Genomic DNA, 25840 nt, shown 5'->3' with positions numbered 1-25840 from the left:
GTCCTGCAATGCAATTCCTAAAGTTCTCCAAATTACTTTAGTTAATCAGAAGCATGTCTTTTAATAAATAAGTAATGACTGCACATTTACTTTGAAGGAATGTTCACATTTTCTATTGAGCTAGTTCTGATTAGCAAATGAATAGCACATTTCTCTCAAGGAAATATTTTTCTGAACTGTACATTTATTGAACAAGAATCCAAACTATTGAACAAAGAATGCCCTTTTCTCACTTCTGATGTAGGGTTGAGTTGATAAAAGAAATGTATTATGTTTCATTCACATATTATTGTCCACCATGGGGTCCAGGGCCTTCAGCCGCTCTGCCCCCCACCTCTGGAACTCCCTCCCACCACAAATTACGGATTTGTGGTGGGAGGAAGTTCCAGAGGAAATTAATCTCCATTTTCCAATCTCATCTCAAAACATATCTTTTTAAACTGGCATATTCAGTCTGATCATTCTCCATCCGGTCTCATAAATCCTTTACATCCTGTACATTTGTGTTTTTTTTGTTTTTAATGTTAATTTTATCATTGTGTTGTCACTTTGTTGTTCTTTGCTTTGTAAGGTGACCTTGAGAGTTTTGAAAGGCACCTTTAAATAAGATTCATTATTATTATCATTATTATTAAGGATACCAAGGAGATACAAGTCTGACATTGCTGTGAGAGGACAGAGAATAGAAGTCATGCAAAGGAAACACATTTTTAATGAATGTTTTGCTTATGTAGTGATGCAGTGGATACCACCTTTGAATTAGAGAGAAGCCAACCTTACCTGTTGTTTGTCTTTGTACATGTGTGTTGTGATGTGTCCAGATGGGGGTCTATTGTTGTCCAGACGGGAGAGGGAGAGAAGACATCAGATAGCTGCAGAGAGATGTTGACTTTAATTATCAGTCGTTGTGTAGATTTTGGCCTCAGCTTTGTGCTCTGCTCTATTAACCACCCCTCACTTCCTGGCCTGCTTTCAACTGTTTCCTCTCCCTCCAGGTCAGGTGCTGCTGGCACACACACAGACACACACAAAGCATACAGGCAGACACACATTCACACATATTCTTAGTCACGCCTTGGCTCCTTGTCCACTTTGTGCGATGACCGTGCCAAGTGGAGGTTCAGCCAGGGGCAGAGGGAGACTTACAGTCATTATACCTCTCTCTTTAATCTTAAACACACATTCACCTGCAGAGACTGCTGTTTAAATGTGCACATATAGTATATATGCACACACACATATACCCTCAGGAAAAACTAATGACATCTCAGTGGTAGGTATTCTGGCCACAAGGCAGAGTTTCATTTCAAACGGTCTCTCTGAACTCATATGGGCCCTGTCCCAAATTAATTCAACTGCTGCTTTTCCACAATCAGCCTCTTTCTTCAGACATCTCTCTGAATTGGTGGGCCTGCTCCAAATCGATTGGCTGACCCTCTCCCCCTCTGCCCTGCCTGACACTCCCTGGTTATATGAAAGAAGCTGGCAGAGGCCCAGCCCCCCGGCAATACCTCCACCCTGCATTGGTGTGGATTTCAGCTGGCCGACGGTGCAAGCCGGCATCCTGCACGGCCTCTGCTTCTTTTTGAAGTTATACTACACAGAGGATAAATAACCCCCACCTACCTCCACCCAAGGCATACAGGCGATATCGGGGGACACTCTCACACCTGCCTGCATGTGTGCCCTTGCAATTTCTCCCTGATGTGTTTGGAGAATTGAACCTTTCTGCCAATCGCAGGCCTCTGTACACCTATCAGAGTTTCACATGAGCTGCCAGCCGATTGCCACGCTTTGTAATTTTTCCTGCTTCTGTAACCTCCCCTCCCTTTTAGCATCACACAAACACACAATCCACACACACATATACAAACATCAACATGCAGAATTATTGGGGGAAAACATCCACATTCATTAGGCTAATGCACAGCTGTGGAAAAAAACACATTTTCCGACTGTTTTTGTGATTTATCGTTTGGCAGAAATGTGAAATTGTGTATACGGGGGTATTAGTTATTTAAGTGATTTAGAGGTTGGCGGAGAGTACTTTTCCCCCTCGCTTCATGATTTATGGTTATTGAGAAAATGTGAAATTGAGTATATGAGTATAAGCATATTACCTTATGATAATATAAGTAATTGAGGAGATTTAGGAGTCTGGGGAGGCTGGCTGTTGCATACACCACTGACGCCAGAGAAAATGGAAATGGCAGCTTATCAGGCTGGAATCACTCTCCAAGCAGAGGTGACACATCGGTAAATTTGGCTTTTGTGGCCACTGGCTTCATATTGTTTGTCTCTTGATATATTTGATGGTGTATCAGGGGGATATGAAATGCAGGAGTTATGAGATGTCATATTAGGCGAGTAAAGGGGATGTGAAATATGGTGATTTCCCGTTGTGTAAGAATATTGTTTGGGTATTTTTGCACAGAGACAGGTGGCTGAGAGACTTTCAAAGCCCAGAGCGATGCCACCTCTAATGCCATAAAATATCCATTGCCATTATATCTGCTTAAGTGGGTTTTCCTTATTATACTTTCCTATTAATCTTGGAAGAGCAGATAAGGGTGAGAGGTCATCCTTAAATGGATTTGGTTTCCTCAGGCTGGGCTCTCTTGCTCCAGAATGACTCTGAGCTGTGCTTTCAATCAGCGCTGCCACCACTCACTGCGGTAATGATGGCCGGGGCTTCATTAAGAAGCTCGTTAAGTCCCCTCGTTAAGCCGCAGGGCCGTTAAGACTTTGATTGTTAATGGCTCTTCGTTAAGGATGCTGAAGAACCGGGCTCTCGAGGTGGTCCTGACCAGCCGGGTGTTTTGGACAATTGGCCCCAGTTGGTCTCAACAGAAGATGGAGGATGAGAGTGAGCCTGAACACAGTGTAGGTCAAACTGGAAACAATTCTCTGTGAACATGCAATGACCCTTCCTCCAACAATACATGCTTTGACCCAATTAGAGAAAACTGTATCACTACACAGGTGCACTGGTGATGGACCATTCAAACAGTGGTGGCAGTAGCTCAGGCTGTTGGGCACTGGCTTGGAAACAGGAGGGTCGCTGGTTCAAGTGTTGGTACAGACCAAATATGGAATTGTGACTTGCTGGAGAGATTCCAGTAAACGTCATTAGTCACTGCTGTGGCGCTCTTGTGGTGTCAGGCAACGAACGCCCATATGCTTTGGGTGCTCCTCACTCTGACATCTCTCCATGAATGAATAATAGAGTGAAGAAGTCTGATTTCCACTTTGTAAATACAGCTTTGTGAGTACGTTAAAACATGGTTGGTCATTGGAAACTACTACTGACTAAGGATACATAATTAATCACAAGTCAATCAATGTCAAACAAACAGCACAATAACACAAAAGACAGCCTGAATTGCAAGGAATAGGTCTCAGGTCAACCTTTTTTTTAATGTGCCATATATCACTGCTAGCATGAAAACCTTTGGCTATACGATGAAGCTAGCAATTAGCTACTCTCACATAGGGGTCAATTTGGTGACAACCAATACCTGAGCTAATATTGTTGAGGAAAAAGTTCAATGCAAGATGTGTTGATGAAGACTATGTGGGGAAACTGAAGAGCACTGCTGCTACTATTATTTTTTATAATTTCTGATCTAGGACACAGGTAGAAAACATATCACTGAAAGACAAAGGACTTGTATAAATGTATTAATGGCACATCATACGGTCATATTAATCAATGTCACCTCCCATCACAGATTTCCCTAATATATATATATACAACAGGCCGTGCACTGCTGAGCTAAGGTTGTACATGTTACTCATTGTTTTGGCATACACAGATTACATAACCTGCCCACCAGCCTCACCATCCTTCTACTTTGTAAAAGCGTTTTATCTTTTTGAAGTTTTGCTCTGTACAGCAGCATCAGCTGCAGAGTATCTGAGGTCAGATTTCATTAATCCCGAGAAGACAAAAAAGAGATTCGACCTGGATTCATGTAAACAGGCAGTTGACCTTTAACTATCAAAGTCATGTCACAGTCATATTGATGCTGGCAGAGAGACAATGCCAACTGGATGGCACATGAAAACCAAATAAACAATACAGCAGATTGACAAGGCAGGAAAATGATTGGAATAGATTTGTTCTGTTTTGTCTTTTTAACAGTGTCTCTTTCTGAGCTACAAAATGCTTGGTTGTAATTTTGGTCCCCGAGGATGGTGATAAACTATTTTCAATCTGGAGTACATCGCCGTGTTACTTCCTGTATTCTTCTTGAGGCCTCAATTACTTTTGCCGCCCTGCTCTTGATCAATAAAATAATATGTGGTGAGCCGTCAACCTTCTGCACTCATCCGTGTAAATGCAGCATTTGCACCCTGGAGAGCAGAATGTCAATCAGCATGTTTACATGCACAGTGAAGTCAAACTATATAGCTCGATTAAGCCATTTAATTGGAATACTGTCCTTTTCCTGGTGTATAAGCAACAAAAGAAAATCTGTGTATTGACAGAAATATGTCAGTAGGTGGCGATATGCCCCCTTTCAGCTGGTTACTATTGGACCTTTCGTCGTATGACCTTGCTAACAAGTAAGCAAGCTGCAAACTGGTTGTATGTGTTATGGTGCAAACATGGGCAACTTTACAGCACTGTACATTTTGTTCATACTCTACGCTTTACTTTTGGTACAAACGTGATGCATGAAATGTCTCTAGCTTATGATGATTTTCGAAGGCAGATGATTTAGCGACTTCTGCTATGCTATGCATTTACCAGTTCGACTTCTGAGTCAAAACCCGATACGTTAACTGTGGAATATGTGCAGAACTTCTAGTCCAATTTGGGTCTAATTGTGTTAATCCAAATTAGAAAAATCCAATTTAGTACAATTTCAGTCAGACTAACATGTGTACATGCATTTTAAAAGTCCAGTTTTAGTCAGACTAGCCCAATAAATCAACTTTTTCTAACTGCACATAAACACACTGAGTGTCCGTTACTCTTCTCACATATCCTGTTTTAAATAACAACGGTGTTGTTTTGAATCCATTAGCCATTGTTAAAATTTTGTACCATTGCATTGCTTCAACTAAATTTCACCATGTCAAAGAAAAAAATTACAATTCTATATCCCAAGCATAGCTCTGATCAGTATACATTAGATGACTTACACTAGCTTGAAGTAAGCCGGCCTAAGTTAAGATGTTGTTCCAGAAGACCTGATGTGATTGAGGTGGTTCTGCGGGTTTCCAGGACTCTGTCGCTATTGGCACATATCTTGATTTTTCTGTTGACAGTGATAAGTGGAGTGTGTGTTTTAATGCCTCACATGTACTTTCAAGCAGTAAAGCTCACACTGTTCTGCTTTCACTGTGCTGATTGCACACTATTTCCTTTGTCCATTTGAAAATAGAGTGAAACTGAGGCACGCAACAAATTTCCTGAACATTTGTTTCTCTGATTTTTGATGAGCTGCCATGTTTTATAATGTATCAGGCTGACTGTACTGTAAGATGGAGAGATCACTTTCTGTACTATGTATTATGTGTATAATAACGTTATTTGATAACAGACAGTAAAATCTGATATAAAGTAGTCTCTGGAGGTTGATTGTCATTTCCATGTTGTTGCCATGTTGGTTTATCTGCATCGTTATGGCAAAGTCATCAACATGAAGCCTTGTCACAGTTCTGGTAGGTTTTGTAAGGGGTTGAAATCAGGTAAAAAAGTGAGATTTTAATCAAAGCTATAAAACAAGCATTGTCGGAAAAATGAGCAGAGCAAAGAATGTTCTGGAGTGCAGTAAGAGGCCTGTGGGCAGGTCATTATAAGGAGAGGCTGATTTAAGGGGGCTGAAGAACAGGGGCACAGAGGGTAGATAGGGACAGCTGCTGGAAGTGTAATGGTCAAGAGGAGGGTCTGGATCAACCTCTTTTTACCAAATACATTTGACATGTTGTTATAGGAAAAGCACGTGATAATAGTACAAATGCCTGTATTTCATTAAGCTGCTTCAGTGCCATGGTCGCTGTATAGTGCACGATGACTTGCTGTCACACTGACATAGTTAATCTTAAATCGAACAGAGAAATTGTTAAAGTTAGTAGTAACATCTGAGCAAGAGAAAAAGCTGCTGTGGGAAAAGCTTATTGACAAAAATGGAACTGACAGGCATATCAAGTTGGAGAGAAGAAACTTAAGAGCTGCTGTTTTCATGACAAATCTATATTAAGTTATGTGTTGACAGGTTACAGATGTCTTTGAAGAGTTTTAAACTGGATACTTAAATCTGTTAAACTTTGTCTGTGTGTGCATATGAATTATCAAAAAGGTTAGATGCACCACTTCCTTAGATAGTCATACACTCAACAGTCGGACTAATGTGAAGGTAGAGCTCTAACAAGTTAGGGTGTAATGGATCGCAGGGTTTAAGGTTTGGTTGGTTGTTTTTTTGGATTATAGTTCGGAAAGAGTTCGGTTCAACATAAAGGAACAACAAGTCCATATTTGCATATTTCCAGGTTTCTCTCATTTATTTTGAATAACACAGAATAAACTATTACTTGCACTTCTGAGTATAAGCTATGGCTTATTCCATCTTTTGTGTTATTCAGAACTACCTGCAGTTGGTTCAGCTTGTAGTTTATTAAACATTAAATAAAACAGAGAGGGGAAAAATTCCAAATGGGAGGTCCATTCATCTGATGTTAGTGAACAGTGTGTGTAGCAGTCATTTGTGCTCAATCACAGCTTGTGTACACCAGTAAAGGACAACAGACGGGCTTTTGTTCCCACTGGTGTGGTCGCTGTAACGAGGCTTGACTACTTTTAATAGGCTATACACTTGAAGCCGGCGTCCTCTAGTTCTGCATATGTTTGCATACCATTAAAACATGTATCAGCTTTGTTGTTTGACCCTCTCTGCATTTACATCCAGAGGCTTTTTTGAAAACAGCGTGGATACATTTATGGACATGTGTTCTTTTCTTAAGTTTCGTAAATTGTCACCACTGGCTGATGCCGTCTCATAGTCATTAGCATGCTTGACATGTTTCCTATTACGTATCGCACTGTGAACCCCAATTTTCCTGAGACAAGCAGGAAGGTCTTACATATTGCTACCATGTAACACTCTTCTTCTTCTTCTTTATGTTTTTTTCTGTGTTGGGTTCATCTACTTCCTTAGTTTAAAAAAAATACTGTAGCAGTTATCAAACAACAATACCGCAACCTGGATTGGTGTGTGGATATGTGATTACCATTTTCCTCCACTCAGACGTATTTGTTGTATTGCTGCATGCACCAAACCTTGATGTCCAAACTGTGTGTATAGATATAATACAATTTTGATACACAGTGTAGGACCAATAATGTGTAATTCACTTGTGCTAATTATTTGCTGACCTTTGGTAATTTGGGTGTGGTTTCATTAGCTATTGCTGTCCAGTTGTGTGGCAGGAGGCAGACAAAGAGGATGAGTGGGTTTGAATGTCTCATGTTGACCATCAGCTCCAGCTCCAGCATCATCGTCCTCGTTTTCAAATTAAATTATTGCTTTGTATCGGATTATTTTGTCGGTCTTTTGTTTATCGACAGTTTAAAATTATGTGGATTTTTATTTTTATTTTGAACAAACACATCACAATAACAAGATCGCATTTAGAGCTTTAACACTTGCAGAAAAAAACTCCTGAATAACTCCTGATGTTTCCAGGAGGAGCTGCATGTGTGAACGCAAAAACTTTTTCCCTCTGACTTCATCCAGAGTTTCTCCTGCCAGACCTCTAGTGATTTATCTACAGAAAGTCTGAGTGAGCGGATATGAGAACACAGCAGGATATTATCAGGAGAATTTACTTTAAGTGAATGGGAGGGGGAGAGTGATGTTTACATACTGTGACTGCTGCACGGTGCTTAAAGTGTATACACATAACCGCTACGATCTCCATGAACGTAATTAAATGGCTGCATTACATTTTCTGTTCACCAGTTCTTCTCTTTTGTTGATAGTGTGATATCCGTTTAACTACTAAATATAGCGCATTGTGTTGCTTCGTCCGCTACTACCTCAGCTGTGAGGTGTATATGTTAACAGCCAGGTCAGGAGAATATCCGGAGCAGTCCTAAAATGATCTTGATCTTTACAGGAGTACAGATGTGAAAACGGCTTTAGTCTCTTCTTATCTGCAGTTTTCAATCATACTGGCCACACAGAGTCGATGAAAGGACAGCAGAAACGTAGTTCATGATTCATGATGATATTTTTTTTATCATATTTGACTCTGCTAAATCGTTTTGATTTGATCTTCTCAGCATTTTATGAAGGGCAAAGCTACAACATTTCCACAGCCTATTTTAAAGTTTGACGGGGTCATTGTTTGAAATGTACTGTAAAATACTCCAGCTGAAGAATCACTGTAAGACATGTTCACTTTAGTTACGCTCACAGACTTTCCATTGGCCTGACATCAAACAGAGCAACAGCAGAAACATGCTAAGGCTAGTTATAGCTATTCAAAGATAATTCCCTTCAGCTTTATTACAGGGCGCACGAATACAGAGAACAGGCTTCAGAACAGCAGTGGGTCTATTTCTAGTTTCCTCCGTACAGACTTCTCTTACTCAACCTCCTCATGTTGGCTGAGAGTGCTTTCAGATCTGCATCTTCATTTAAATAAAGAGATCTTTTGAAGGGGAAGTGTTGCTTAACTTTTTGACTGGGTGCCAAATTGTTTGAACAGTTTTAGCTTTCAACTTTCCGACAGTGTGAACTTATGATTGCTTTCTTACCCACAAACAACCTTGTCAACATCCGTATAGTATCGTTTACCCCCCGGGAAGCCGGCGTATCCATGCTATTTCCCCTCCTGAAATATGGCGCTCCTCAAAGTAAATGAACATTTCGATTCACAGTATCCATTCTCATTTCATTTTGTGAATTTGCTTAGCTGTTGCCATGCAACAATGCTTCCTCGGCTACACCCCCATCCCCTCCCTTTGTCGCCTGGTTGCTCCTTTCTCTGTCTGAAGTCACAATGTCACACTTTCTTTTGAGAGAGGGGGCTAATTTTGAGCTCCTTTTTTTTTCGACAGTTAATATTCCATCCACGTAGGAGCGCAGTAATGAGATTGAGTTTTGATGTGCTGGGTGCGTCCCGCTGGCGTGTCTTTCAGATTTGGGGACGGAGGACTGTGTGGAGCCTTCCCTGATATTACCTCTCCCTGCATGAGAGGACGATGGCCGCTCTGCTGCTCTGCCATCCCGCCGGGCGCTGATCCAATAATGCTCAACACACAGGGCTGTGATCGATACAGCATGTCCCACTGCCACACACACCTCCACTCTCCCTCACACACGCCTATTAGTTGAGGAGTAATTGATCGGCCTACTGTTCATTATTCCTTGGATTCGGAGCTTTCATTAAACAGTCCATGCGTTGTATGTGCACAGACTCGTGAGCTCTTACGCTCCACAGCTGCTCCGAAGTGAACAGAGGCTTTAAGAGTGAGCAGGGGAGTTTGTGTTCTGGATATCATTGAGATTAAGGAGATCCCGGTTCATAACGGCGCTTACTGCAGGAACCAGAGAGATGAGAAACAATGTGGGGAAACTGTGTGTGAGAGGGTGGTGTTGAGTGTATTTCTTTTGTCTGACTCTGTTCAAATTCATTATGTCCTGGAGGCATGCAGAGGATAATCTGCTTGTTTTGTCTTCACTGCCTGTCACAGAAAAAAAAGAAGGACAAACTTATTTTCTAACTGGTGTTTATCTTTTGTCCCTTTCTCCCTTTATCTTCCTGTCTGTCCTCACTCCTCACATCCATCCACTCTTTCTCGACCCCCTTTTTTCTTTCATTTCCATTTGCTCTTTCTTTCATCCTTCCCTCCTCTCTCTCGCAGCTCCACACCGACATGGACAGGAATGATGGACGCACTAAGTATGTCCTGCGAGGCGAGGGGGCGGGCTCGGTCTTTGTGATCGACGAGAAGACGGGAAACATCCACGTCACCAAGCCACTGGACCGTGAGGAGAAGGACGAGTACCGTCTCGTCGCCACGGCCACCGACAGGCAGACGGACCGGGCCCTGGAGCCCTCGTCACAGTTCATAATTCGGGTGCAGGACATCAACGACAACCCGCCTATCTTTGATGAAGGCCCCTACAGCGCCACTGTGCCTGAGATGGCAAATATAGGTACGAAAAGAAAGGGGGGGAAAGCAGGTGATGGATTTAAGATTTATTGAGGGACATGAAGAGCTGAGTTTGAAGCCCAGAAGCTCAAGTTTAAATATCACATAAAAAGTAGAGAAAAATACTTCATTTAATTGAATAAACTCAAAAATGTAAGTTTGGATTAAAATCTCTTTTTCTATTAGCCTATAAGGAAAATATCTTGATGTTTTTTTTCTTTTTCAATCTATACTTTTTATTTATTTCAATAGCCCTGAACTCTCCTTTGTTGAACCTGAACTCTCCATCTTGGGAATAAGAATGTTGGACACTTGGCAGACAATGAATAAAATGCTCTACAATATTGAGCGAATTCAGACAAAGCCACGTTGTTGTAGCCACATAAATTTAGCTAGAGCTAAGTTAGCTAACTGTTTGCCTACTTTGGATTTGCTTAAAGTGGGAGGGGTTAACACTGCTAATATTATATCAACTAACCATCCATCCATTATCTATAACACTTTTTACTGTTGGGGGTGGAGCTGATGCCATCTGTCATTGGGCGAAAGGCCGCGGGGTACACCGTGGTCTGTTCAATCACATTACTGACATAAAGAGACAGACAACCAGCCACACTCACATTCACACTTACGGGCAATTTTAGAGTCACCAATTAACCTAACGAGCATTTCTTTGGACTGTGGGGGGAAGAACTCAGGCATGCACAGGGAGAACATGCAAACTCCACACAGAGAGGCCGGCCCTTTCCGACAGGGATTTGAACCAGGAACGTCCTTGCTCTGAAGCAACAGTGCTAACCACTGCACCACCATGCACCTTATATTAACTAGTTTTAGCATAGCATAGCATATAGCATTATTTAATAATTGATTGGTTTTGTAATATGTTGTTACTTTGAGGATCTTATCAGCGTCCTTCTCTTGTCATACATGAACGCTTGTCTTTAATCTCGTTTGTCTAAAAGAAAAGTTCAAAGCCGCCTCGTCATGTGATTATTCGAACTTGGTGCTGTGATCTGAGCACAGTATCCCATTTAAGTGCATCTTTCATACAGTTATAACATGAATACATTGTGCCTGCAGTGCCATCTGCCACCCAGACAGCTGTGAATAGCTCCATTTATCATGAAAGAAAGATGATTACTTTAATCCCTAGACCAAAGCCAGCCTGTAGGTTATTGTTATCAGAGTTTGACCAGGTAACCTCTGTGCAAAGCTGAACATGAGGTGACATAATTATAATACAGGATTTGGGGGGTTTCCTGCTTGTCATTTGGCTGACAGACCAAATTCAGCCTGGAAACTTGGCACTCATTTTTTTCTGTCATATTTTTTATGTTTTGATTGAGTAATGGGAGCAAAAGTGATAAAAAATAATCTTAATAGCTGGGATAAGAACTTACCTTGATTGAGGGGGTTATTGGAGTGTACATAAAATAAGGCTGTAGCATTTTTATTGGTTTGCTGTTTAATCAGAATAAAGCCTGAGCGGGTCCATGCTGTCACGCTCAGCAGTGATGGATGTCCCACTTGACCACAGCTAGACAGCCTGTTTTATTATTTGTATCTCAAAAGGGATGAATTGCCTGAAGGTATTTTATTTAACAGCTTTGAATCTGTAGTTTGTATAGCCGTCACAAAAAAACATTCCTTACCTTCAAAAGGATGTGACAGATTGAACAACACAAATTAACAATTATTTGCAGCTGGATTAAAGCAATGATGTGCCCAGTGTTGGAATTATAAAACCTTTGTTAGATGAAGTGTAATATAAACACCTTTTATGATAAGCACTTCCATTGGGACATGAACGAATATTTGAAATACAATGACCGTGTTAATGTCGACATAGATGTTTTTAATACAAGGTTTTGACAGCTGCAGTTCGACAGCCATTATACAGCAAGGCAGCCATAACATTAGTGCCTGTTAGGATTACACTCAGTGTGTTAACATTTTGTACAAAAGCTTTTTAGCCTTTATCAATAAATGGCTCCTTAAATGGGTATTGTAGTGAAGGGAGACCTGCTACATTTCAGGAGCTTCAGTATAATACAACAGTTTTCAATTCATGGGCCGTTTTCCGAATACAAAGTGGAAGAGTTTATTCACTGCTAAATATGGAGTATGTATGAATTCTGCATTTCATATCCAAACTCCCCGCAGAGCTTCCTCCAGCTGATAAACAGAATTCCTGAATTTTGATTGGCTGTTCTCCGAAGTCGTTGAATTTTATTCCTCTTAGGTATCATCACATTTTGGTCACAGCTAATGCAGTTATCTCCTAGATTATTCCACAGCTCCAAGATTTGCATACATTTATATCATAGAGGTTTTTTTTAATGTGTAAGGAAATAAACACCATATGTCTATTAAATACTTCCTTAATACATTCACATGGAATTATTTAATCATGTCTCAGTTTTAAATCTAAGGCCCTTTAAGTAAGTTACAGATTTTTGTATTTTTGTATTTATGTCTGCTCTTCATATCACTTCAAGGTGGGCGTGGCTCAGATGACAGAAGAAGGTGTCAAAAACCATAATATCAACGATTAGCTGTTTTGGCACTGTCAATCAAATCTTATCAAACCCAGAAGCTGTTCATAAGAATTGAACATGACCTCTTAGTTTTAGTAGAAAAGCCAGTCCTAGAAATGCATGAAACCTGCACTCTTTCTACTGGCCAGCAGGGGGCGACTGCAAAATAAGTCTGATTATATTCAGGTCTATCTGGAAATAACCCTACTTTTCACTCAGTACCTGTGTATATGTATTTCTGATGACTTTTCTTTCTCAGTCCGTATTTCCAAGTCTTATTCAGTAAAGTCTTGATTTTTATGTTTTGCACTTTGGTCCCATTCAGAATATAATATTAACGCAGGGTCTGTATTGGTAGTGTTCTATATTAATGATACCGCTTTTTAACCCTCTGATAGAGGCGTGTCAATGGTAATCAACCCTCTGAGCAAAATATGGGCGCTCTGGCTTTGACAAAGACGCGTGAATGCCAAACTCAAGACTTAAAGTTTACAAATCAAATGGGTGGCATCGTCCACACATAGACATGATGAAACCATTGCAACAAAAACTGGAAGATAAGTAGATTTTTTTTTTTTTTTTTTTTAGATACAAACATTTAATTTGATGGAAATATACTTTAATTTAAAGGGGACAGTACAGTATGTAGGAACTTGGGTTTAGAACCGAAGGGTCGCTGGTTCATGCCCCTCACTCTAACATCTATCCATTAATGCATGTTCATAGATTCCTCTTCTCTTCTCACATTGCTAAACTCCAGGGTAAATAATCACAAGCAGGAAAAGATTGCCAGCAGAAGGGCTTTATTTACACTTTTATCAACAGCACTGTCTTACAGTCAAGGTTAAGTTATGCACGCAAGCTGAAAATCCATCTCCAAAGTTGAATGAGCTCTGAATTGATAACATCTTGTGTCTTAAGCGATTGGCAGAATAAAACACTGAACATACTGAACTGTAAAACAGAAAAGAATCGCCTGTTCTCTGCTCTAATGAATGATCAACTGATTGATGCACGTCCATATAAAATGTTAATGAGAGGATTATGTCATCCCTGTTGCGTTTGTTCTTTAGACTTGACGACTTTTGCAAAGTCAAAAGAACTCGGAGAGAGACGCTCTGTGAACATTTACCGGAATTTGAAAGCATGGGGGAGCAACGGGAAATATTCCCCTCTGCATAGTCTCACAGGAGCGGTGTGTCCATGTAGCTCGAGTCAGAATACAAGGCTCTGGGGATTCATCGGTGCCCTCTTCAGATTGTAACACCTAGATATAGTTTCATGAGGGCCGTCTAGGCTAAAAGCAGCATAAAGTGAAGGACATTTGCTCTGCTATATTTTCTTTAAATGTAGGCCGCTTCACACCTCACTTTCACAGTTTCCAGCTCAAGAGAAACTATTTTTACAGTTTCATGTAGATATGCTGTTAACCAGGCTTTGTTAAACACAGTGTAGTTTAAAAGCACATTAAGCATCTCAAAATGTAGAGTACATATTCTCTGGACAAGTTTTATTTTGTAAGCATTTGGGTTCCAATTTGTGTTGGGAGCAGTTCATCTCAGGCACTGTTCAATTGTATTACTCTTTGGCATGTTTTCACCTGCTCAGTCCAGACACAGAACATTTCATGGCTGGCATCATCAGACTTCTCCAAAACTGTCTGCAAATGGGAACAAAATGTAAGTGCAGTGCATGCAGAATGTGTAATGGGTTGGATTAATGCCTGATTTTTAATAACACTGTCACCACGGCTGCTTGTAGGAAGTATGAGGCCCTTCTCGTGTGTTGATTAAATACCTGCAGGATTGATCAAGTACATATGTTTCATCTATGGTCTCTGATTTAAGAGATGTTCAGTTTGCAATAATGCCCAAGCTAAAATATTTGGTGTTTCTGAGGAAGATAAAATGCTGATTATTAGCACTGGGAGCTGGAGGTTATGTAATCATGTACGAGGGCTTTAACAGACTATTGTTTTTATCTCAGTGTTTGCAGATGTTGCATAATTATGTGCATGTTAATGTAAAGTACACTTATAGAAGCAGCTGAATACAATATAAGTAATCTTTAGGGCGCACAAAAAGTATATGCAAAGAGGAGCACAAATAGAAACAGCTTGAATTGAACAACATGAAAAGAAGACATAATCTGCCTATTAGGGATTCTGTCTGTTTGTATTCAAGTCACGTCCACTAAGTTGCTTCTTTGGCACTCGGCTCTTTCCAGAGGGGAGAGCAGTTTTAAATCAGGCCGGAGTCTTACTTTTTTTTGTTACATTTTTAAACACTGTAAGGAGCTGATGTGATTTGCTGCAACCAATATCAACCCTCCCTTCACCTGTGACTAATGTCTTCCTGTTCTACATTGTACCAATGACCCCCTCTAGAAACATTCCACTTATTACAGTATTACTCATGAAGACTTATTTGGGCTTTTTATTGTTTGATTGACAAACAAGAAGACATTTATAGATGCACCAGTTCATATGAAGTTGTTTGCACCTGGTCCTTGTTTGGGGTTTCACAATAAAGCTCTCATAGCTTTATGTATTTCTAAATGTTTATAAGACCAATGTAACAACCCCTTCTATAATATGGAATCTTTGTGGTGGTCCGTGAAAATAGGCCTGAAGAAAAATGATTTGTTGTTGCAGTAGTGAAGTGTCGTTTGGCTTAGTGCTTATGTCGAGCTCTGTTAGGTCAAACGGAGAGGCTAAAGTCCTCCAAGCAGGCGGCCCCAGGTTCAAGTCTGACCTGCGGCTCCTTTCTTCAACGTCAACCCCCCCCCCTCCCCCCCTCCCCCACTGACAACTGAACAGTCACCACTGAGCTAAACCGGCGCCCCAGAAATCCTGTTTGTGACTCAAAATAGTGTGAAATGCTTTACAGAAGCAAGTGAATACAAGTGAATTAATTTAGTGAACACAACATTCAGGAGCTGTTTCCTGATGAATGTCAGAAGGCAAGACATGACGTAAAGAGGATGCTGCGGTCAAAATGTTAACATGATATCCAAGTTGGCAGGCGAAGCTAAGTCGGATGCTATGATGACAGTTTTCTCATTTCTATCAATGCCACATGTAATTGGATGTATTCACTACATCAGTGAATGAGCAAAGAAGAAGATACTGGTGAGCGGAAAATAGTATGTAGCAGCCTCATCGCAAACATGACGATTACACTGGTCGCTTGATACAAACGTCATCACCCCCTCCCACTTATGGCTGTGAATTTTCCTGAATATTACCTGCCGTGTTCATACAGCGGCTCACCCGACTCCATGATAAGATTGTTCCAGGGTGCTGGAACGACAAAGTCCAGGTAAAGTTTGGACTTTGAACTTGAAACCTTATGATTTTGGGGAAATGTGTCAGTCGTTTTTGTTTTGTAATTGTAGCAATAGTAAAGGAAAGTGAGTTTTCCTGAGGGGGGGGGGGGGGGAACTTCATCAAAAGCCGGCCACGAGTCCTCAGTTGGTAGAAAATCCCCAGTAAATCTGAGGATACAGTTTTGAAATTCCTGTTTAAACACAGCCTTGCTTTCTGTTGACAGTGATGTATGACAGTGTCTGTGTATCAGATAATGTTTACCACCCAAAAACCACAGTACACTTTATCAACCAAATTCATGAGAGCAGAGAGGAGTCATTCTTTAAAGGCAGAGGGACTGCACTGAGAGATTTGGGAGTCATTGCGAATGATATGAGAAAGGATCCTATTTCAAATTTAATCAGAAATTAAAGAGCATTATAGAAAATGTGTTGACACTCATTGTCAGCGTAATATCCATGACGGAGTGCATGTCAGAGCCACAGTGACCTGAATATATTCCTGTGCCTGCAGACAGATCATGTTCAGTGTGACAGGAGTGCTTGGAGAGGTGTTGAAGTATGAGGTGCAGGCTGAGGCGGTGACCATTTTTGCACTTGTATTGCAGTGAGATGTTGGAGTGACAATAACTGGCAGAAATTTAAAATTCAGAGCAGGGCTGCAGAGTGCTTGTAGGAAACAGTTTGTATGTACAAAAAGTGCTCTAAATCTCCATTTACACTCTGCTCTGCCCCTTTAAAATTGGTTTTCCTTTGAGGAGCACGCTTTGCCTTTTAACAGCGAGGAGAATAGCTTTCAAACTTTTGAATTTGACAAAAAGGAGGGTATTGTTCTTAATAATTCACACCTTTACTGGTTAGTTCAGAGAAGGTTTGACACATTTGGCTTGACATCCTCAGCTTCTGCCTCTTAAAGGTTTTGCCCAAACATCAAGGTCCCTCCTGCACTTCATTGTTTTATTCAGATTAGAATAATGACCCTGCCAGCATCGAGTCGGGACGGGGCCTTGGGGGAGGCGACGTGATGGAGACGAGCACTATTTAGTAATCCTATCAGCTGCCGTATGAGCGTCTGCTCCTCGTGGCAGCTCAGTCTCCAGATTGAGTTGTTCAGTCAATCATGGATTCAATATTTACTTGATGATTCAATATTTACCAAGGCGCTTTGGGGCACATGTGACTTAGGAGACGATATTGCTGCGAGCTTCATATCAAAGGCTCGTTACATTTATGGGTGAGGGTGAGTGAGGGGAGGACGAGGAGTCACTGTCTCATCTATGAGACACTTTAGCTCTGGAACCGAGCCAGATCCCCGCTTGTATCTGTGTCTGCAAACTGTTTATCGTTGGCTTCACTCAGCTGGGTGTTAACATCACTGAGCAGATGTGCATCTGCTGAATAACTCATGTTTCAAGTTTAACCTTGAGTACAAACGTTTAAATGAAACTTTTTTTTTACAACTCTATCTATCCATATATATAGATGTATAGATGGAAGGATTTCTCTTCCTTTCCCCTGTCAGAGGACAGATGTCTGATGGTAAGTACGTGCGTTCCAGTTGGATGCGCGTCACTGTGAATATTTGATCCTCGTGGAGTGTGACTGCTGTATTGCACGGCTGATAGGCTGCATACCAATCGCTTTCCCTCCACCTCGCACTTGTTGCATCAACCTCAGAGCCAAACTGTTTGATCCCCAAGTCTGATTAATTTCTACTGCTGTCAAAAGAAATATTCTGTCTACTTTTCTCCTCGTGCCGCCCCCCCACCACCCCTGTTTTTATCTGTTATATCCATAGTGGAGGGGGAAAAAAACCTAAAACATAAAGAGAATAGCAGACACTTTAAAGTCTGTGTCAGGCTGAGTGAAGCTCGTATAGAGGAGAGAGCCTCCAGATAAAAACAGAAAGTGCAGATAGTCTAATGGTTTTTTGTTCTCGCTGGTGGGAAAATGTAGAATTGAGAAAAGAATCAGAACTGAACATGGTTTCAAAATAATATTCAAATATCTGAAAACACCCTCGCCTCTGTCTTTACCTTTAGTCTCACTTTTCTAACTCAGTGTCAGTTCTAATTTAAGAGCTGCGTGTACTTCTGTGTGTACTTCTGGGATGCTGTTAATTAACAACACATGAATAATTTAACATGAGATTATTCATCACATGCAGCGGTGCACATCAATCTGCCGCTCCAAACGCCACTGCTAATCAAACCAACAGAGATGTGAGACCGCCGTTGTTATCCAGATCGATATTATAGTGACGGCCCTTCATGCCTCAATTCCCATCATGCTTTGTGATGGACTCACCGATTGGTTTGTTACGTTTTTAAAGATTTATATTTAAGATTTTTATGTCTTTATGGTAGAGACAGGACAGTGGATAGAGTCAGAAATCAGGGAGAGAGAGAGAGAGAACAGGAGAATAACATGCGTGGGAGAAGCCACAGTCCGGATTTGAACCTGGGTCGCCCGCTTCGAGGACAACAGCCTTTGTACATGGGGTTGCAAACTAACCCCTAGGCCACTGGTGGCCCTTGATGTTTTCTGTGGGCCCTGTTGTTTGTGTTGTTCATTTCAGTATTTGGAGGACATTGTTAAAAGTGATTTTGTGTTAAGTTGTAGTTATTCTTTTGTTTTGACCTTGACCAGGCCGTTGTATTTACTGACCACAGCTTTGTTTTGCCAGTTTGAGGCTGACAGTTGAGATTAATGTTTTCAAAGGTTTCCAGTTGACTCTCTTCCTGAATCAGAATCAGAATGTTTTTTTATTACTGAGTTCATTTACACATACAAGGAATTTGACCTTGTTGTTTGGTGTAAAAAACAGTTAGCAGAGGACTAAAGCAAAGAGCAAGTAAGAATTGCTTTAAAAAATTGCTTCAATAGTTTATTGATATTTTTAGATGTCCCTTGTGTTTTCTTGCAACCATCATTCATTTGTGACATGAACAAAAAAGTGTTAGCTGGGAGTTGCTCCTTCATATTCTTATGGCGTATAAAAGAGGATGATAACAAATGTGCTGTATCATCTCAAGCTGTTAAATGATAATCAAACACTGTCTCAGGGTTTGGTTAAACTTTGTGGTTAAGCATGTCTTGATTATCTTTCTTCAGTGAAGGTTTATTAGCATCATCATTGATGCAAATGTACTGGTTTTAACTAAAAAAAACAGAATAGTTGATGTTAAAACTGTCTTGTTTGTGAAATCAGGGTCGTCTGACATGTTTGGGTTTGACCTTGTTGGATTTAATAGCGATGTTGTTTCTATCCTCACTGACGTCAGACATTACTGTGGTACTTATGTTGCCATTTACAACACGTTCTCTGAAACATATTTAGAAAAATTCAGGACAGTCCTCGTCTGTGTGCTTATTCACAAATGTGCCTCACAGCGTGAAGTATCTCTGTTGGACGGTAGAAGACGCTGCGGAAAATCCAAGATGGCAGATGAATCTGCAGAGTCTGATGCAATAGTCACATTTTTTTTTTTGCCTTAATATACGTGTAATTGAGCGTACAGTACACACAGTATCAACGAGTGGAAAAGAACATATCAGTGAAAAGCCTATGGAACAGCTTCATTCCAGCATCATTCGAAATCGCACCAGTCGCACTTTAGCCACATGATATAAACGTTATCGCCCCCGCCTGCTCACTTCCTGTGATTTCCTGAGGATTTCCAGCTGTATTCACCCTGACTTCACACGGAAGTGTGGCATGAACATTTCAGATTGAAGTTGGTTGGTGAAAATTTTGGTGCAGCTCACCAACTTTTCAGGACTTTTGTGCATGTGTGAAAACATCAAGACACAGTGCTGTAATTACTCAAAAACAACAGTGCAAGAAAAAGCCCTGAATTTGACTCAAGTAGGGTCAAAGGTCAAAGACTATATATGACTTGTTTTATTAATTCATTTTTCATACAAGCAGTACCTATGTTAGTGGTTCCCAAGCTGAGGATGTGGCCCTTACATGACTTACACAAGTGAGGTCATGAGTTGATGAGTTTGGCAAGAAGAGGAACATTCATCATGAAATTGGGTTGATTTTTCTTCGCTGAAATAAAAACCTCTGGAATAAGAAAGGACAATTTAAAAACTCTGAAAGATGTCACAGGGTTGAAACTCAAATCTCGTTCCAGTCAAAGAGATTGTGAGATCTTTATGGGTTTTATCCTTCATGGCATTTGTACGGTAAAAGATTGTCCTGTAATGTTCCAAGTAAAGGCCCCCCCCCCCCCGCCCAAAAAAAAAAAAGAAAAAAAAGTAGGTCAATGCTGTAGTATAAATGTGGTGTAGTAAAATGTCAAATATTTTTTACTGAAACATGGGGTTGAGGTATAAAGAAGCAGAAAATAGAAATGCAGTTGTAATTTTCCACCATGGAGCGGTAAAGCAACAAAAATTAAACCCAAGAAGTGGTAAAGTGGAATAATCCTTTAATGTTGTCAGTTTTCTGGCGTGAAGAAAAAACAGACTTTTACAATTAGCATGTAGTTTCTCCCTCGCTGACTCACACACACACACACACACACACACACACACACACACACACACACACACACACACACACACACACACACACACACACACACACACACACACACACTCTCTGCCTCTGGTGCAATCTTTACACACACGTTACATCCACCATCTGTCAATAAACCTCTGATCTACCTGTAGTGGATCACCTACCAGATGATCCCCTCTCCTTGTATTCCCCACACACCACTACACGTACACACACACACATATACATGCAGACACACAAACACTCCACCTATCTTCCCCACAGTGATACTGTCATGACTTTGATCAGGAATAAAGTAGCAGCTGCTACCACAATCCCCTTCTTCCTCCCATCTTGTCTGGCTCCAGTCCCAGAGGGAATAGTCGCTCTCCGTCCGCTCTCGTATAAATATAGACATATAGGATTCCTCTACATAGGAAGTGTGTTAACTGTATTTCAAATATTTCGACTTTTTGCTAACAAATTTAAGAAAAGATTCGCTGCCAAATTGACACTCTGCGAGCCGTAGAGAGAAGATAGATTTAAGAGATGGAGACGGAGGCCATTGAAGAGACAGACGGTCCGATTGAGAGAGGAAGCTAAAGGGAATTGGAGACGGAGATGAAGAGAAATGAAGTGAGACAGAGGGAATAGACAGGGGAAGAGGAGGAAGAAGGTGAGAGCACCGGGGATGTGGTGGGTGTTGAGGTGGTGGTGGGGGCGTAAATAAAGAATTTGTCACGCTGCCGACAGAGGGAGATTGAAAAAGAAAAAGTGTGAGAGGAGAGCTGAGGTTGAGTTAAAGCTTTCTTATGCTCTTAAAGTGTTGCTGTTTACTGTCCACTAAGCTCTAACTCAACTTTCTCTTTTCCTTCCCTTCTTTGCCTCCTCGCTCTCAATTTTTTCCTCTCCCCCCTTCCTTGCTTTCCCTTTCCTCCCCTACAGGCACGTCCATAATCCAGGTGACAGCGACAGATGCTGATGACCCGACTTACGGGAACAGCGCCAAGCTCGTGTACACACTGGTGCAGGGCCAGCAGTACTTCTCAGTGGATCCCCAGACAGGTGAGTGTGTTGATTTGTCTGAGAGTGTGTGTCTCACACACACTGTCGCACACACACACCTTTAGGTGGAGAATTTTAAAAGATGCACAGCTGTCGAAAAGGTAATACACACACTGCACTGAAGCAAATATACTCAAGATGTTGAAGTGCAAACACACACACACACTGTATGAGCAAACAAGTGAATTCATTTAGAGGTAAGTACACACAGACACAGCAAGAGGCAAACTCTGCTGTTGAAAAATGAAGCCAATGCATAAGTGCAAAGAAGTGCAGTTCCTCGAGGGTCCATTTGAGGCTGGCTGCAAAAGCCCCGGAAGTCATATACACACCTATTCAACTTGTTTACAGCCTGGTTCAAATCAGGCATTCGGTATGAATAGCCCATGTCTAAATTGGCAAACACTGTACAGGGGTTGCCTTTATTATGACTCATTTCACTAGCAAGGACAGCAGTATTAGTTTGAACGTTTAATGTGAATTGTAAGATATATTGACAGATGTATGTGTATGAGAGGGGTGTGGGTGTGAGATGGCCGTCGTCTTTCAGACTGGTCTGGGAGGTTGATCGGGCGAGCGAGAGACTCAGAGTGGGGGTTCCGTCTCGGGTGTGGATCCACCCGAACTGATTATGGCCCCAGACTGAACCTGAAATAGTTGTGTCGAGTTGGATGGGAATGGATAAGGAAGGAGGGAAGGGATGAGGGGTTAGGGAGAGAAAGGATGAGGAAGAAGGGAAGGGATGAGGGGTTAGGGAGAGAAAGGATGAGGAAGAAGGGAAGGGATGAGGAAAGAGGGAAGGGATAAGGGAGGAGGGAAGGGATGAGGAAGGAGGGAAGGGATGAGGGGTTAGGGAGAGAAGGGATGAGGAAGAAGGGAAGGGATGAGGAAGGAGGGAAGGGATGAGGAAAGAGGGAAGGGAGGGTGGGTAGAAGGATCTGAGACAAACAGGGTGTGGTGAGGTGACTAGGTGTTAAGTGGGCTGTCAGCTAATTGGAGGTGTGGTTTTAGGCGTGGTCCTGTTCCCGAACCTAAGTTAATACATTAACTCCATGTATTTTGAAGGGGCGTGGCTTATCTGACTGACAGACGGGAGTTTGAAGCTGTTTGTCAAAAGGCTTAACGTGCAGTCCCAACTCTAGCTCTTTTAAACAGTTTAAAACATGGACGCAGTCTCATTCACCCACTGTTTTCTGAAGAGGAGATTCAAAGCCTAACAATGGGCGTAGGGCAGCCAGATTGAAAATGCTGTCTTAAACTACATACTGTACCTCCAAACAATAGCCTTCCTCTTCCATTAACCTTTAGCGCCAGAAAACCAAAATGGCAAAATCTTCAACTGGAGGCTTCTGAAAGTGTTGACAGACAAATGTTTGGTGAGGTGTATTATTTATTCAGTGTATAGTGAGAGCGGACGAACATGATAACACAAACATGTGCATGCAGGTGTGTATGAGTGTGCAAACACAGGTGGAGATAAGCATCTGAGAATATGCTGAGCTGCATGCAAAACTGAGAATTGTAGCTCTATCTGTTCTCCCCTCTGTTCATATACTCACATGCATTAAGCCTTACACACACACACACACACCCACACACACACACACACACCCACACACACACACACACACACACACACACTCACACACACACCCAGAACAAACATACAAACTAACGCTTTTCCCTCCTGTGCATCCCTCGGTGTCTTGTCACACTTAGTCATCCATCTCTCTCACTTCCTCTGTCCCTCATGAGCCGCCTAAAACACCCTCCTTTTTCAAACACACACACACACACACACACACACACACAGGCACATACATCTGCCCCCTCTCCCACTGTTCCCCCTCCCTGCTTGGCTCCAGTAAGAGTTGGCAGGAACGTATCCATGACGGCAGGGCCTGAACAAAACACAGCTGCAGCCTTATATTATTTCTGACTGAGTGGAAAACAAAAAGATGTGTGTTCAAAGAGAGATGTCAGCAAAGGTTTGTGAACTATTACACAGGGTGGATTACAGGGGAGGGGGCTCAAAGGACCTGTCTGCTGAGTGTGTTCATGATACGTCTTAGTGTCACACATGTCACCCAAGGGCACTTAAGTTTTGGTTGAGTGGAGAATGGTTTATTTATATACTTGATTGTATTATGATGACATTTTATTTAGCTTGCTACCTTGGAGGGAAGTCATTGCTTGGTTGACTCAGAGATGAAGTTCAAACTGTGTGATGCTTCAGATACTGCTCTGATTGACAGTTTGAATACAAACACAACAGGAGGAGGCAGAAGTTCTTTGTATTTTTGTCCACATGTGGAAGCATACTGGGTTTACATGTGCACACATGACGTTTTCCCCGGGGTTAAGGTAAAGTGGATAGTGAAAGGAGATAGGAGGGACAATTCAGATGCACCCAGAGACTGAAAAGTGGGGAAATCATGACAGGTGTGACAATTACGCAGGTGAAGCCAATCAGGGTGTGGCACACTGTCTAGTGGAGGGAAACACACAAAGGCAGGAAATGAAACACAAGGGGAAGAACTACAAAATACAACTGGAAACACAGAAATAAAAGAGTAGCTTTTAGTTTGAAAGAACCAGAAGGTTACAACATTTACTTAACTACGCAAAAAGGAAATTTGTTACAAATAAAAAAGTAACTGAAAAAAGCTAAAGGGAACATATGAAATCTAAATGTTTGATGTCAGAAGGTGAATATTACGTTTAACTCGTCTTCTGAACTGCCTGGGAGTTTTTCAAAGGGAAGTGAGCCATTCAAAGGAGCAGCGCTCTCATTTATCACAGTTTATTTATCACTGTGGCTGCAGGAATATGCTGAATGGGTTAACTACAGTGCGACGAAAGGGACAAATCAGAATGTGATTAATGTGATTTAAATTCACGAATAGAAACGAAGAAATATAAAAATAAACAAGCTAACAAAGGATTGTGGAAATAGGAGAGGAAAACAACAAACAAATGTGAAAGGTGGGCGGCAGTAGCTCAGTCTGTAGGGATTTGGGTTCAAAACCAGAAGGTCACCAGATCAAGTCCCTGTGTGGATCAAGTCTGGAATTTGGTCTGGTAGCTGTAGACGTGCCAGATCTCTTCCTAGGTGCCCTTGAGCAAGGCTCTGAACCCCCACCCGCTCAAGGACTTCATGTGCAGCCCCTCAATCTGACATCTCTCTATTAGTGCATGTCCATAGGATCCTGTTTGTGCATGTGTGTATATTTCAGCCTATGTGTGTGTGTAAAAGTTATTTCCCCTTGTGGGATTCATAAAGTATGTCCAATAAAAAAATGTGAAGAACAGAAAATAGAAGCTTATAGGCGAATTGAAAAATGAATAAATCTATCCGGAAATATCAACACAAATATGATTAAGAATAATAAAAAAAGAAAAGGATTAGGAGAATCTTAATATCCTGTACATCCAGTAAAAAGAACTGGCCTTTTTTTTTAAGGGCTATAACCAAAATGTCTAGTAAGCTTTTATTTATTTGTATTGTAAAAGGAGCACATTTTTATTGTGGCCATGTTCTTAGTATATTAATAAATTATATATTTTTAAATGTACCATATGGCGTTTATAATATATTTCCATTGCTTTTGCTATTCCTGTGATGTAAATATCTGCTCTATCTGGAGCAGATACTTGTGCACTACTTGTGTTCTGCACGTTAAAGGTGGATGTCTAGTAATTGATTGCTGGGACATATGAGGACCTCTGATAGAGTGCGGCGCTTTGTGAAATGCTAATTAAGGACTTTATGTCTAATTCCAGCCAGTGTGAATCAGTCGTGACACGCTGCTACGACACAAGTTTTAGTATTCTGAACATGTCCGCTCTCTTCTCCCCGCTCTCTATCTCCCATCTGCAATCACCCCCGCTCCTCGCTGGCTCCATCACCAGACGTCTCATTCCGGATGTGCACTCCAAGGCGAGGCACATTTGCTCGTACATTTAGTCTGTTTGTTTATGAATTCTGCTCAGAAACCGAGACGTTTTTTTTTCCTGCCCGTTTGTTAGCATTCAAAACAGCCGGCACAGTTAAATGTGATTCACCTTGAGCTGCCAAGTCATCCCGGCCTGCTGTGTCTGGCTGATGCTGGGTGGGGGGTGGGGGCGGGTGGGGGGGGGGGGGGTTGAACAGCCAGCATCTCATACACCTGACGAGCACCATCCAATCACATGTAGCAGAATGAGGTCATTTACACGGAGGAGGTG

The 25840-nt window shown here is 41.5% G+C and overlaps 1 protein-coding gene across 3 annotated transcripts in view; it reads left to right on the top strand.

The window, feature by feature from the left end:
* The window catches only part of LOC109998370 (uncharacterized), a 194860-nt gene that overhangs the window by 88972 nt on the left and 80048 nt on the right, over nt 1-25840 (top strand). For all 3 annotated transcript variants that reach the window (XM_065953755.1, XM_020653175.2, XM_065953754.1), the window contains 2 exons: nt 9881-10175; nt 21494-21613. In XM_065953755.1, the coding sequence (XP_065809827.1) occupies nt 9881-10175; nt 21494-21613 (415 nt within the window). The remainder of the gene's footprint in view (nt 1-9880; nt 10176-21493; nt 21614-25840) is intronic.

The sequence above is a fragment of the Labrus bergylta genome, chromosome 4 (genome assembly GCF_963930695.1).
Source record: "Labrus bergylta chromosome 4, fLabBer1.1, whole genome shotgun sequence".
Taxonomy (NCBI): Eukaryota; Metazoa; Chordata; class Actinopteri; order Labriformes; family Labridae; genus Labrus; species Labrus bergylta.
This window is presented reverse-complemented; position numbering and strand designations above follow the sequence as displayed.